The sequence below is a fragment of the Ciconia boyciana genome, chromosome 10, assembly GCF_034638445.1.
Source record: "Ciconia boyciana chromosome 10, ASM3463844v1, whole genome shotgun sequence".
Lineage (NCBI taxonomy): Eukaryota > Metazoa > Chordata > Aves > Ciconiiformes > Ciconiidae > Ciconia > Ciconia boyciana.
The window spans coordinates 19,291,394-19,307,513 of NC_132943.1; the positions used below are offsets into that span (position 1 = coordinate 19,291,394).

A 16,120-nucleotide genomic window follows, 5' to 3' on the forward strand; every position below is an offset into this window, starting at 1 on the left:
ATACAAAAATGCTTCAGTTTATAAGCACATTTAATTAGCTTCCTATGAAAATATACACAGCAAAGTAAATTCCCAGTTTGATAAAGACTTATACGACTTCTTGGTTTCACACACTGTGAAAAGAACAGCTAAATACCATGAGGATGACATTAATGTAAAAAACTGAATGCATCCGTAACACTGAGAACTTTTATTTAATTTTTATTTCCTCCACATGCTCTCTTCCTCTACAACCTACTTTCTAATTAATATTTTAGGATCAATACGCTGAAAAGTTTTTGTATTTTTCACACCAGAACAACAAACCTCAGCGGTAATTAAAAAAAAAAAGCTAAACTAACAACTAGCTTCCTTTGCTACTCCAACATTGGAACTGGGAACTAACATAATAAACAGTGATGGCTACACTCAGCAAAAATCAAATAAAAAGAAATAAGCAGAAGACAACTGAAGACATGCTTCCAGTGATGTGCAGCGTGCCCTCAGCTCCCTGTGATGTTTGAGCTGCAAATGCTCAGCTGCGAGAATTTGTCCTTTATCCTCCCCGTAAGGATTATTGTCGTACTGCAGTACAGCGCTGTATGCATTCTGCACAAGCCTGAAACCACCTGGCAGGCCAAATTCCCATCGATGTAAATCCTTACGTGGGGTAGCCTGTGTTTTCCTAAAATTTCTAGCTATCAGTCATCTGATTGCTGGTGGTTACAGTACTTCCCCCGTCCTAAAGGGAGGGGAGATTTCCTCCTTAAGTTTTGTTTTGTTGTTTGTTTTTTTTTACAATAAATACATGGAGGTTAAAGTATGTATGTAATATATCTATCAGTATGTTGTAAACTTTAATGGGAATCCAACATATAGGGTAAATCACAGAGAGATCAGAGAAAACCCAAGCATCCGGACATCTGCAGAGGAGAAAGCCTTTGCTGAAGCTGTAATACAGGTACATGGGAACAAAGCAAGGGAAGACAGACCTCAAATGCTTTCAAACATTTACTCTCTCCCCCTATTTGCTGAGAACTCACGTAAAATGCATACATAAGCAGAAACATTTATAAAATATTAATTGATGTGAATGAAAATTTGAAATATTTTGATTGTAAAAATTAAATATATTTTCATTTTTCAGTATAGTTTCCAAGTACACTAATGAAGTTTCTTAAAGATGTTACATACCCTGTAGAAAGCATTTTGTTTAGATTCCTGCATGGTCATGTGTGCACATTGCTATAAGTGTTTATTAGCCTAACGATTGTTTTTTACTAAATTTATTTTCGATTAAAAAATAAAGCAAAGCGCACCTTTGATTTTAGCCAATGTTAGTAATTATGCTCGCCTCTCACGCAAATATTATTTCATAATGGTAATACCTTTTGCCATGCAACACTTTCTAAAGTTAGAATAGCTCTTGTTAGAAGTATCTTCACGCTATCTAATAGGATTAACTACCTGTTTGTTACAGATACAAGTGCAGATGGGCAGAAATAACCACTGGAAGCATGTTCAAAACTTCGAGGGGTACTGTCGATTTTGTAACAATATCCACCATGTCTTTTCCATCCCTTAAAAGAAATGAACATTATTTTATAGATTATTAATTATTATATAGTTGTTAAAAACTTGATTCCTTTTTGTACTTTCTGTCTGATCATCACCGACGTCCCTGTAGCCCTTTTCCTTTCTACCGTGGTTCAAGAGTAGTTACCGTCAAGGTTGCTGAAAGCCGTGGGTAAATTTAACAAAAGTTTAAAGTTTAAACCCTCAAATTGTGCAAAAACTGGCTTAACACACATGATAACATCTTTAATGGGCATGGCAAAAAAGTGGGCAACAGTTAAGGCACTCTGCCCGCATCCTACTTTTGTTTCAGTTTTATACTTTGAACATGGGATTAGTGACCGAGCTTTGGGGAGGTGTGCCCGGCCCCGCCGACAGCCGTCTCTCTGGCAGGAAGCATGCAGCAGCACTTGGTGGTTTCTACCTGTGGTAACTCATTGCTGATACCTCATACCTGAAGTGCAGGGTAAACACTGCCATGTAACATTCAGTTAAGTTGTTATAAAAAAGGATTACAGCTGCCCTTTGTCTTCAACTGTAGACAGAAATATTTATTGCAGAAATTGCTGGCCTTTTGTACAGCAATGCACTCTAGTTATTTACCTTTTCTCAGCTCCCTTTCTCATTTTCAAATAGAACTTCCAATTTGAAAAAAAAAAAAATTAAATTAACAATCATCCGACTCTAATAATGCAGAATTAAAATGACACATTTTCATGGTTTACAACATGAGCCAGAACACGGAGTCAGTGGTCAGCCCGCCTCATTTCTTCTTATTATTAATCTTTCATTTCTTATTATTTATCTCTGGGTGTCCAGAAGATGCTACCAGCACTGCTGTGAATTCTGCCTGTGTGAGTTCACACGGTGTACCTGCCTGGTCACCCTGCTTGGGTGTTTTAAATAATGAATAGAATAAAGAGATAATGAACCATCTCTGTCTAAACTTGAAGCCACCCACAGGCAGGAGAACCAGCCGATCAGGCTTCGCCTCCTCCATGAGGGCGGTGCTGCTGGCAGGGGAGCTGACAAAGCCACACAAGAGGGAGCAAGCACAGCGCCCAGGCGGGCGCCATCAAACACTGCTTGATGGTGACGTTAACAGCAGAAGGAGAAAAAAGGGGAAACGGATAAGCTCTTTTTCTGCTATCCATCCTCAGGTACAATAAAATGCACAAGGAGATGCTGCAGACCTATTCAGGACAGCGATCAAATATTATGCACATCCATCAGCCCTGCTGAATCTGGGGGGCAAATTTCAGCTTCTACTTAGGAGTGTGTTTGCTGTCAGGGTAGCTGACAGCTCTGCTGCCTTTTACTATCATCCCCCTTCAGTGCTTGGAAGACAGCTGGGCACAGCCCTTCGTACGGCACGAAAGCACAGAAGCAAAACGAGCTGTAGTATCAATTTCTGTGGTTTGATCTGAGAACAACACGTATGCATTGCTCAGACGCTGGCTTTGCAAACAAAAATAAACTGGGTTGAGGCTCTTCCCTATCTCTGTACCAATGAGCTGGAATTTCCCTGCAGGAAAAAGGCACTGGCGGGTGCCGAGGGCTCTGCAGACCCGGTGGGCTCTTGGCAGTCCTGCGGGGGACACGGCAACGCCGCCTTCACTTTGATGTGCACTTAAACTCGGGGGAGTGGGGGCTGGAAGAGGGTTAAGTATTGACCAAAAAACCCTCTACGGGGACGCAGATAAGAAACAGCAAATGGCTAGTTTCCTTCAACTGGAATTCTTGAGTGATAAATGCACTGGTTCAAACGAAGCAAACACAATCATCCTAACCTCTCGGAAATTTTAATCTGGAGCAAATGGCACTGCATAACCCTCCTCTTAAAGCTTTCTTGGTGCCTAAAGACTGGAGTAAAGTAATCTGACACTAATCTTTATTTAAAAAAAAAATAACAAAATTGTGGAGTAACTGGAGGCCGGTAAGCTTGCATTGAGGGTAAGCACAGACTGAGAAATTCCAAACTTAAAAGGCTAAGTAATTGGTCAATAAAATGGCAGATAGCATTCTGTACAGATAAATATGAAGTGATGCACATGGGGACCTCCTCTGCACCCCCCAGCCATTTCACGTATGAAGTGAGGGACAGCTATCTCACTCACACCGTGCAGGAACAGGATTTGGGGCTTATGACAGTTAAGTTCCATGAAACATCAGCTCAGTCAAAAAGTCAAACTGAACCTTAAGAACTGCGAGGAAAGAAAGAACAGAGAAGGTTACTCTGTCCTTTTAAATTAACTTTTTACCATTTTTTGGAGTTCTGACCCCCAATCTCAGAAAAGGATATTAGAAAAGAAGGGCATCCAGGATGATGAAATGTATGGAGCTGCTTCCACATAAGCCGTAACTGAGCAGGCTGGGACTCTTCAGCCTGGAAAAAGGAGATGTCTTAGGGAGGGTATGACACAGGTCTACAAAATGGTGAGTGCCATGAAGGTGGGCGACTCCTTCATTACGAGACCTTGGGACGACAGACAAAGCTAAGCTAGCAGGAGGAAGGTTCAACATGGAAAGAAGGTGGCATTTTTTCATTCAAAGGGTAGTAGATTTATAGATCTCCTCAGTAAGTAATGTTGTGAATGCAAAGAGTTCGCATGAGTTCAAGGGGAAACCAGACAAGCACTTGGAAGGGATACCCAATGCAGGCTGTTAGATACACAGATCTCAAAAGGCTCAGGAAATCCCCTGAACGGTTGGGCGTCAAGGGAAAACTGGGGGAAGCATTATCCATATTTGCCCTGTCCTGCTCTTCCCCAAATACCGCTTGCAGCCACCTGTGGGAGGCAGAACACGAGGCCGAATGGACCCTTATTCTGAGCAGCTGCCCTCCTGCTCTTTAGGAGGTTTTGTAGCCTGAATAGCATTTCTCTTCTTAAAAGTACAGTTCTCCCCTTTTACAACAGCCATGAAGACACATGCTCGATTTAGTACTATACTGTTATCTTTTGATGCACTAATTAAAGCATAGAGGACTGGAGAAAGTCACCAGTACAAATACAGTCAGTTCTGCACATAGAAACCTCCAACTCGATCATCAAGCAGCTGACAGCTCCATACCCTGTTTCAAAAGCTGGTTGAAAGAAAATGTTTAAAACTGGTTTTTTCAGTGTTGGGGAAAACTGCCCAGAGAATCTGACTTTTGCAATAAAATGTTTATTCTCAGTAATAGCCTGCTGACTAGGAAAAAAGAATAGTTGACCTGCTAAGAGAAGAAAGTGCTTAGCACTTTTTATGTCTTAGGATGACAGAAGTGTAGGAAAAAAAGAGCTCAGGTTTCTGGTAACTTGATATGGACATATTGCAAAAACTGCAACCAGCAGAACCACAGAAAATGTTAAAGGCTAGTTCATCTGATGCACAAGTCGTAAAATCAACATGAGATGAAAGCCAGTAATAACACATAAGACTATAAAGCTTTAGAAAAGCAAACAACTGTGCCCGAGGCCAAAGCTCCCTGAGAATCTACTAGCAATCCAACATGAATGACAGTAGAAGGTTAACGAAGCAGAAGATCAAATGTGAGAAACGCCAAGAGATATTCTGTACGTTTAAGGCAAGTCAGCAACAGAAAAATGGGGAAAAAAGGTAAATCTGGATGAAAGAAAGACTTAGCCCTGGAAAATTAGGCCAATAACTCACAACAACATATACACTGAACGTTAAAAGAAAGTGAGTTGTCAAGACAAAATGTCTGAAATCAAATGTAGCTTTGAGTAAGCTTAATACTTTCTTTTGATTAAATGAATATAACTTCTTTCACATTAGGAAGAAAAGGATATATCAAAACCAAGGGACTATATGTTCAGCATACGTTTTCACAGGGTGTGAAACATCAACAAGCAGAAATTTATCGTGAGTAGGAGGTTTGCCAGAGCAGACCAAACTACCTATGACCAGTGACTCAATCTCTTGAGTCTCGATCCTGTGAGGTACCAGACGTTGAAGTGCTGTCAAGCTCCTGACTACAACTGGAAGTCTTGATGCTCTGCACATTTTTCACATGGTCACGACTGTGACAAACCCTTCTCACACTAAGAACACACAGAACTCTTCAGTGATGAAATACATTGGTCCAAATGAAACAAATGCAGTTACCCTAAACTTTTGGAAGTGTTAAGCCGGAACCAAGCAGTAACTTCTGTCTCCATAATGGTATGACCAGACACTGGATCTGACCACCGTACGTCTGGGGAAAGACTGCATCTGACTCCAAACACTTCAGCTTCAACCTTCTTATAATTCAACTGAACTGGTTGTGTTTCTTGACTTCTCAGGAAAAGGGACAGGAAATTTAAAAAGGAAGACAATGAGCTAAAGAGTAAAGCGAGTTAGAGAAGAAAGATTTTTGTTAATAAAAAAAGAGGTTCACAAAACTCCCCCAGAGTTTTGAATAAAACACAAAGTCTACAAGTTTGCTCTTTTCACACTGTGAAAAGGAACCGATGGCAAATAAAATCAGACTTTAACACGTTACCTAAAAGAGTAGAGCCTAAAAGCCTGAAAACCTGTTGCAATGTCCTATTCAGATAGCTGTGCTCCTTCCCATTTGTGTTTGAAAGCAAAAGGAATGCTAATGTATGAGTGGAAGAGTTCACTCTCCGTGTCAATGAAACTGATTGTTTTTCACCTTGACATGCCATTTCAATGTATGAAAACCATGTGTGGGATGAGGCATCATATAACAGCCATTATTTGCACAGATGGTGGACAAAAGGGGTTTCACTTTTGATCTAGAAAGAAATAGGAACTTGGGTCACAACTGCTGCCAATGCAATGAGCCATGAAAGTATCTTGGGAAAGCTTTTAATCTTACATTAACATTTAGTTTACATACTTTTAAGGCAAACAATGAGATTTTTCCCAGCAAAACATGCATGTCTTTAATATGAAAAACTAAAATTATCTATTTACATCCATATGTTCCATAGCTACACTTAGAGGTTTCCTATATAATTCTATTTTATTAGTAAGGCTCTAAAACAAACAAAACCCACAAAACCCCTTACCTCTGGACAACTTGATTCCAGCTCAGGAGAGACATTATTAAATTCCCCTGCTTTTTTGCAAATGTAGAAAGATCTGTCTTCACATTTTTTAACCTTCCAATGTCCCTCCTAAGGGATAAAAAGAAGTATATTCTGTACATACTCATATTCTCATGCATATCTATACCCACATTAGATTACACTCCATCCTCCTATTTTAACTTTTCAGTAAAAACAAGTAATTTTTCTCACTCTATTAATTTATTTATCCTTAGATGGACCATTTATTTCCACCAGCACTGTCAGCAGGACTTTTCAAATCAATCACACAAAGGGTTTGTCTCTTTGAATCACTCTTTGGGATGTAATGCATCTTAATTAACTGCCAGAGCACTTACTTTTCAGAACAGATAGGAACGTTCTTCCTATCTATTATGGTTCTTTGTAAGATTCATCTTTATATTTGCACAGTCCTTACTCAAGATATTACAAAGTTTGTATGATATAATTTTCAGACATCGATACATACGGGACATGTACCAAAAATAATGCTTGAAGAATTTTATCTTGAACCTCATTTTCCTTTGTATTTTACTTTTTCCTTTGTTTACACTTGCAAACTGAGTAAAATATGGTTTTGTTTATCTAAAGCCCACAATTTTACCGAAGTCCTATTTTCTGCTTCCAATGGGAACCCACTTTTCCAGGTCACTGTAATTGTCTTGGCTTTCCCATGAGTTAAAGATTGCAACCTGGACCCACTACTGGAGAGACAACAGAAACTCTTTTTGATACAGTTTTCACACTTAGACAAAACATACTTTACAAAAAAAAAAAAAAAAGGATTATAGTGCTACTGACATAAGTCACGTATTGGTGCATTTAAGTACTGTTAATTGTAAAAGTAAAGTAAATTTATGACCAAATTATGAAAAAATTGACAGTGCCATGAATACAGGTAAGACAGGACATAGTGTTATTTGACCATTACTCCCAGTTTCACAACACCTGACTGATTTAGGGTGAATCTTACTGCTGTCAACTTCTATAATTGTATGTAGATCTAGACTACTATCTGTTTTTGAAAGATGCTACATAAAATTTATAAATATTGACAGCAAGAGAAAATAGGCACAGCTAACAGTTTTTCAAAACATGAATTTGAAGCTTTCAAGACCAGAACTGATGCATCATAAATTATGATACACACTACTTGGATTTTAAATTACTTTGTCTTTATCAAAATACCTACTCATATTTGTTCTCTCCCATTTGGCAAGCTTTATCTATGTAACATTTTTTATTGTACATAAGCTCAAAATCTATGATTAATTTTCTGTGCATCAGTGCTGCAAAATGTATTGGTTTATAAAGGCTACACTGCATTTATCACAACATGAATATATTAGGAATCAAAAACCAAAGTCATACTACAGGTCATGGTTTAAAAAAGTACGTGCAGTGAGAAAATAAGTTATTATGAGCTAAAATAAGTGTCTGTCTAATTCTTTCAAAAAGAAAAGGAAACTTACAGATCCTTGCGCTGAAACACAGAGTTGTCCTGTTCTTTGAAAGGTGTTAGGTTCTTGGCTGTCCCAGTTGGAGAATTTTACTGGGGTGCTATCTGACCACTCAAAAACAACAGGGGTGCTATTACTGTATAACCCAATCCATGTTTCGGTTACATTTTCTGTAAAAGAATAAGTGAGTTCATATTTTAATGTTGAAGAAATAATGCCTGTTGTTTCTGTAACATCACCACCACCATTAAAAATTATTCATGGGATTTTCATAAGAATTACCTTCTCTCAGGAAAAAAAAATAGCTATATAAACTTTAGGAAACCTTACTGATGAGATAATGTTCTACTGCCCTTGAAGACTAAATTGCTTCAAAAATAGATCAACATATGTGATAACACAAATCAAGAGCAGATGCACTTTTTTGAAGTGCATGGGGCACGAAGCCTGACATGGAAGGGAAAGATTTCTTCTTATAATCTTCCATGGCACACTCAGCTTTCCGTTTCTCTGAGTTATGTTTCTAAGTTACACAGAGACCACAGTTGTAGCCACAGTGGCTGGCAAACATAGGAAAGACAAGGCTTGCAGTTTGATGTAATGTCTGACTTGACCAGCTACTACAGCCAGAAAAAGTAGACCACCTTTCAAGCATGTAAGCCCTTATCCTGAAGAGAAGCCTGAAGCAGGTCTCAAATAGAAGCAGCAGACTTTGAAGCTGAATACAAGCTGAAAACAATTACATCCATCCATTACAGCATCTCTGGAAATAATGGTATTTGGTATCTATGGAGGGTGTTAATAGAGGTGAGGAAGATGACACAGTGGTTAATCTCCTAAGGGAAAGACAGACAGGACAGCAAGGAGGATGGGTGGCAGGAGGGATGGTAATGGGAGATGTTGTCCAATAAATCAGTGTAACACACCATCCTGCAAACACAGCTGATGGGACAGAGTTGATAAAACATGTCACTGTGCTCCAGCTCTGGGAAGCTCATGGCCAAACCGTGCAGCTCTGCCAGCACACTGATGTCAGCTGGAGGCACAAAATGTTCACTTTTCTTTGCTGCTGTTATGACAACAAAAGTCTTGGCACTGCTGCACCGAAGAGCTTTTGTTCATTAAGTTCCTTGTGTAATTATGCTGCCTCTTAGGACAATGTGGACTAGCAGAACTCCTTTGATACACCCTGCTGCCATCAAAGGGGACTCTGCCAACACACTAGCAGCAGCAGCAGCAACTTTGCAGTGTGGAGAAGGCCAGCTTGAAAGCAAAAGATACTCTGAATTGTCGTTGCTTCTAAGCACAATTCTTGCCTAAGGATGATCACTGAATATTTCACAACAGTTTGCAAGGAACCAGCCAAGAACAGGAAAGGACAAAAGCTAGCACGTTTACTGTGGCCTCACTGTATTTACTTTGTTGGTTCGATTTCTTTATTTTAAGTATGGATATTGGAGAAGGTGATGCTATACATTTTTAAGACTCCCAGAAGGAGCATGCATCATGCTTTCCTTTTTCGTAAACATCATTTGGGTGTGCCACCATGTAATATAGTGCTTAAGTAGCTAACAGCGTTAAAGGGCTGCACAAAAGAGCATCACAACACACTTCAAGAAACACTGCACACTTTAAAGTAAGTCCCAAAACTCACCACTTTCAAGCAAGTTAAGGAGCAGCTCTGCATCTGCCATGGAGGATATACTAATGAGCCCGCTATTGTCACCTTGGCATGAGATAAAAGCATCGTTCCAGCTCTTCTCCTCTTTATGAAGTCTGTAGCAGTTGCGATTGTGTGGGTACCAGCCAGTGTCACAACGAGTGGCATAATATTTCCATGTATCTTTCAATTAAGCATACAAAGTTTGTGTATATTAGATAGAATTGCCAAGGTTATGCTATGTTCATAACACATTCAGAGCTACTTTTTATCTTCAAATGCTGAAAACAGAGTTGTCCAAGAGGACTTAAGGAGGCCAAAACACATGGTCTATGGAACATCACCTACCAAGCAAACTGAAACTTCTCCCACTTTATTTTATGATTCAACCATTTGGGCTGCTGGACTAGTGCAAACACACTAATGGATCTCTTAGTCAGTTTAAAACGTGTGATACCTCCCTTATTGCCTCTGAACCTGATTCAAAGCCAGCTAAAGCTTTTTCAGATGCATTACCTACAAAAAGTTTGGGTAAGTCCTTTCTCACTATCTGAAAAAAGTAGGGAAACTTTCTTTTAAGGTAGCAGGAAGAAGTTGAACCTATGTAAGTTGTTCTTATCGGAACAAAAATTAATGTTCTAATAAACTCAATTCTGTGTTTAACTTTCCCACAGAATGGGAGTCTGAGGCATTCTGTGTACTATATATCCTAGATTCATTATATAAACACTTTAAAAAAGAAAATATGTACAATGCTGTTTTTGTATATCAAAAGTACAGCATGCCGTAAAAATAACTGCAAATTTTGAGCTGCATTTATACAACTTTCTTCTCTGTGGGCCACTGGTTAATTCAATTCAAAGCTGAAAACCTATTTTTAAACTCGAAAGTGTGGCTCTATTGTAATATAAAGAGAATGACCATTCTGTAAGCCTTTGATCATGTAAGGAGCCAATTAAATGCTACATATATTAAAATTATTTGTTAGTTTTAAGACTCTCAACATGTTTTCCAGGACTGCATTTAAACAGAAGAAAGTATTATTACATCAGTTACAGTAAACTGTGTTCAACTTAAACTAGCAAACCTATACATTTAGTCCAGCTACAACTCTGTTCTGCTGACTTTATATTCAGGTAGCTTCCTCTTGTTCTCCTTCCACACCCACAAATAGTATACAGTAACATTGAGAGACTTACCCAGTGTTTCATGCTCTGTCTTATTTAAATATTTTTTGCATATAAAAGGCAATCCAGATTCACATAAATAGCTTTGCCAGCCATACTTCAATTTCGAATTAATCACTGCACAATGCTTTTCTCTAAAACGGTTATCAGAGACATCTGCAAATACATTTTTGAGAAGCACAAAATTACAAAAAATCAGTTCTTACTCATAAAATGGTGTTGTAAAGCTCTCTGCATCTTATTGAATAAATGTATAAACATCCCTGCACACCCAAACTTCTAGTAATATTACACCAATACTATGGACAGCTAAACATTGACCATGATTTATACGTGTGTGGCAATCTCTCCTTGGCTGCTGCTATCAGATGAGAGGCTGAAATAAGCTCTAGTGTCTATGTTATGTCTGCTGGTGGACAGACCTCAAAATGTCGCAAACCAAGTCACAAAGCTCATGTTAATGTGCTAATGTTAATTACAGCATGTTAATATAAACTAATTGAAACTCCTTTCCTCCATGAAACCAACGAGAGCATAGCTTTTAAATATGCAACTGGAATCTTAAAAACACCTTTAAAAGTAAATGACGAAAGGGCTAGACCATGAATGCTTTGAACAGATCTGATGCTCAACTGATGCTCAACAGATCAGCTCAACTGATGCTACATCCCTAAAAGGGGCTTTTAGTTAATGAATATGAATAAATATTTCTACAAAAAAAAAAAAAGAGGTACACTTGTTCACTTGATTCACTTTTCAAACATGGCTGTAGGAACAGCAGCTTTGTATCAAGCTGCAGTTACAGAGAGCGTGTAATTGCACTGCTACAACATATCCAAGAGGAATATTGAGTACTTGTTCTCCAGTTCACAAACACTAGCGGTGCTCCATCCGACCACTGCCAGCCAGCATCTTGCTCCAGGCGATTCAGGCCCATCCACAGCACCATGTCTGTGGCGTTTAACTGCCCTGAAACAGAAAAAATAAACAAAGTAATACTTTGTGCTTTCCCCATGTTTTAAAATGCCTACAGGTATAGATCTGCTGTCCTGACTTGTTAGAATAGGAATAAAACAAAACTTCAAATCAGTCTCCAGAAAGTACAGGCTGTTTTTTCTGTCCTTAGAAAAAGTCTATTACTTTGTTAATCAACACAGAGATGAAAAGGAATAAACTCAGAAGTCTGCACCCTTCAAAAGCTACTCATCCCGCAAACCCTTCCTGCAGAAGTTGTTGCTGACCTTAGAAGTTAAATCTAGAACAAGCAGCTACCGAAACACTAGCCTGTTTCAGCTTTCCGTAAACTAAACAACTTTCAGTCCCTTTACAGCCTGCAGGCATATCAAAAAGCTAATGAAATAATTTTAAAAACTTCCTGTTAGCTTATATCCTGCAATTGAAAATCAGCAATAATGGGAAGCAATGGGCAAGAAACCTGAGGCAGCCTTTCGCATCACAGTTCTACCACCCATTCCTCCGCTTGGTCCTCTCCACGCATGCTAAAATACCCACGAAAGCCATGCTGTCAGAAGGCTCTGCAAAATTTGTCTGAGATGCTTGCTACAAGGGGGAAAGCAAAAGGCATATCAGAGAAGGAATACCATCCATTTATGAAAACACAGCTGGCATTTCCCATACAGGAAATTTACTTCAGCCCTGCAGAAATGTTCTCAACATTCACATTTGGTGAAGTCCAGCTTGCAAAGAAAACTTAACAGGAGAAAGGGACACCAGGGTACACTGCAGAAAAGGTAAATATTTGTATAATTCTCCAGAGAAAAGAAACAAACCCCATAACCACAGCTGCAAGAATGAATGGGAGTCTCTGTGGGGAGGGATAATTAAGACAATGACACCCTCACGTAACACATACCACCACTTCTGCACTCGGGTTATTAAGGTGATAACTTACCTTCACTCTTGCTTTTGCAAGCAGCTCTACTGAGGTGTGTTACGTGACAAAGCCTTGCAAGCAGCAATGGGAGAGACATCACACAGCGTTAAGCTCCAAAGCTTACGCCTTTTTCACGGGTAAAGAGGAAATCTAACTACAGGTTTCCTACAAGGTCCCCAGAGAAATGTCTACTCACTGCTTAAGTTACTTATGTAGTTCTGCTCCTCGGGGCTGGTGACACTCAGCAGGTCTCCTCCTTGCAGCTGACAGGCGTCCCGTGCCTCACGCCAGGTCAGCACAGACGCAAGGTTGAACTGGTAGCAAAGGTGCGTGTCAGGGTTCTTCTTCCAAAAAACGTCGCAGCCGCTCTCTGCTCAAAAACAGACTCGTCACCAACAGCCCAAGACTACAAACTAATCAGAAATATAACACCTTGAACAATTCAATTAATGAATGACAGTAGCATCCCAACGGAAGCACGATTATGAACTCCTTTCATGTTCTTTTGTTAAAGAACATATGGGAATAGGGCACTAACAGAATAAAATGTTGCTCCATATTTCATGTGGTTGATAAAATACTTGGGAGCTGCTCTGCAGCTGGTGGTGATTTTCACAGCTCTCATGAAGCCAACAGAGCTACGTTTTCATTTATACCAGCTGATCATTTGTTCCTAAAGCTGAATGTTGAAATATTCAAACTTTGAACACCTCACCCAACTTGTGGAGGAGCAGCCGCTGGATCTCCTTCTATCTTGTACTCAAGAGAATAAACTTACTATCATTACAAAGTATAAGCAAGGCTGAAAATACCATCTATTATAATGGTTGCCCAGAAATCCCCATTACAAAGACACATTTACAGCTGTTTTTAACATGCTTTGGAACAGAGATCTGAAATGTAGCTTGAGCAGAGAGGGGTTTTCCAAACCACTTCTGCTGATAGAAGATACTGTTTTGCTTATTTATAGAAGAAGCTGGAATATTCATGAAGATTATACATCCAAAATCTTTCCGATAGCAAGTCTTTTTAAAGCTATTGCTTCTAAGTGTTTTAGGCCCAAGATATGTCCAAGTAGTGCACAGAAGAAAAGGAATGTGCAAGATGTAAAGCAGTCAAAAGCAGAATGTGACTTTGCAAGAGCAACCCTTACTCTACATGCTTCAGAGAAGCTCCCTATATATCACTGGGACAGAGGAGAGAGAAGTTTAGCTGCAGGGTAAGGTCAATGGGCTGCGCAGGATAACGCCGTTTTGCTCACCCCCTGTAGTTTTGCTTTTGGGATGAGGACTTGGGTCGCCAAAGGCCAAATATGATAAATTATGATAAAATTTGCTAAAGTCTTCTTTTGCATTTTTTAAAGAGACATTTCCCTCTAACAGAAGGGAAGTAATCCAAAACAGACCGTGTCCTAGAATTACTAATAAAGAGCAAAGATACTCTTGGAGGAGGTAGGGGGAGAGAGAAGACAAGGAACATCTTACCAGCATTTGGGCAAAACCCCCATTTTTCATCTTGTTCATAGTGAGTTGTTGTGGCACACCAGTCAAATTCCTTTCCGTCTCTGGTACACTCATAATACCACTTGTTGTTATATTTAAATGGAAAAATGCATGGAAAACCAAAAGAATTTCCCAGCAAGGTATATGTTTCTGGAATAAACAAAATGCAGAGATTGAAGGAATGCAGACCACAGAAATTTCTTCACCCCCATATTTCATTATCCCCATTTTTAGCAGCAATGATAAAAATAAAATGTCTAAAGTTATTTTCTAATTTTAATTTATAATTGATAACACAGCATTACAAGTACGAGCAGCATAACTTCAGTGAACAGAATCCGGAAATAATAGTTTATTAAAATTGTCACCATGAAACAAGGCACATTCTCATAACTTACTACAACTGAAAAAGAACCAAAACAAAACCTGAGCAATTAACATATAAAATCTGCACTTACATTTCAGAACAACTACATAAAACAACAGTTAGCAGAATCAGTACACGCTCAGATGCAAACTCTACTTATTTTTTATTTGTTAGTCTATGACAGACGAGCAATTTAGCATTATTTCCCCTGCTACTCCCACTTTTATAAAGTGTATTTCTAATGTTTTTTCCATTCTTTCTCATTCTATGGGAAAGGAAATGTGAAAGACAAAGGAGTACTAAAAAAACTTTTAAAAATAAGTTTTTATACCATGGGGAATAATAATCAAGCTAAAGAACTGATGTTACATACATCTGTTGTCACAATCAATTAATGCCTTATAAAATATTTAAAATATTTCCCTATTGTACTTTGAGTATCAAAATATTGAGAGCATCCAGTGCAACTGAAAGCTGTAAAAGCTTTACTTCAGTGAGTGTCGTCTCAACCTCAGAGCTTCTACAAAAGGTCAGAGAACCGCAATCACACTTGGAATGAAATTGTTTGTCAAAGATCCCATGTTGATAGCCTAAAGATCAAAGTCCTTCAGCTACAGAATCAGTACATACTGCCAGGTTCCTAGAGGTTTACAGAGTTAATGGCTGGCTGCGCACATATAAAAAAGCAGTTTACACATTGTAAATCTCCTTTAAAGCCTTCTGATATGAACAGATGATACAAAGAACATGGGTAAAAAAAAATCAGGATTGCTTCTCTGTCTGCCCGCTACCATGCTGCTAGCTACAGAGGTTCAAGGGATTATCTCAGTCCTGGCAAGAAACCAAATTCAACAGCTATAGACCTCTCACCACCAGTTATATACATTTTTTCTTTGAAGGTAGAGGTGCCCCCCCGCCGGACGGACTAACAGGCTGGCTTGCATTTGCATGTGCATAAGCTAAGGTAGAAGGAGGAAAATAGAAATTGGAGGTGAAAGAGATTGTGCCAATGCAATTAATTACTTTGGTCCTGAAACTAGGCTAGAAACGCCTGCCTAAGGCTGATCCTCTTCTCCCAGATGTTGCAGTACTAGGGCTAAACCAGGCCTACTTTCATCTCGCTATGTGTACATAGCAAATGTGTAAGACTTTTTGTGGGTTTAAATATTTTCTGTCTGGTCTTAAGTATAAATTCCACTGGGTTTTAAAGAAGAGGTTGGACTCCATAGCGCTTTCCCAGTTATCACAGCTCCCAAAGGAACGACTCTGGAGTTAGCAGAGGCCAAGCCCAGCTACACCTACAGAGCAAACCACTGCAACCAGATCTGCAACCCAAACACCCAGTTCAAATGGGGAGAATCAACAGTCTGAGACATACTGTGCAAACATTAGGTCTTTCCTTCTACAGAAATGCCGAGGAAGGGGTAAAGGTACAG

At 39.2% G+C, this 16,120-nt stretch overlaps 1 protein-coding gene across 1 annotated transcript in view; it reads right to left on the reverse strand.

Annotated features, from left to right (window-relative positions):
* Positions 1–16,120, reverse strand: part of PLA2R1 (phospholipase A2 receptor 1) — a 44,874-nt gene that overhangs the window by 24,016 nt on the left and 4,738 nt on the right. Inside the window, exons 3-10 of the mRNA XM_072874083.1 lie at positions 14,300–14,467; positions 13,012–13,185; positions 11,777–11,890; positions 10,934–11,077; positions 9,729–9,917; positions 8,087–8,244; positions 6,576–6,683; positions 1,447–1,559 (exon numbers count right to left, since the gene is read on the reverse strand). Coding sequence (XP_072730184.1) covers positions 1,447–1,559; positions 6,576–6,683; positions 8,087–8,244; positions 9,729–9,917; positions 10,934–11,077; positions 11,777–11,890; positions 13,012–13,185; positions 14,300–14,467 — 1,168 coding nt within the window. The remainder of the gene's footprint in view (positions 1–1,446; positions 1,560–6,575; positions 6,684–8,086; positions 8,245–9,728; positions 9,918–10,933; positions 11,078–11,776; positions 11,891–13,011; positions 13,186–14,299; positions 14,468–16,120) is intronic.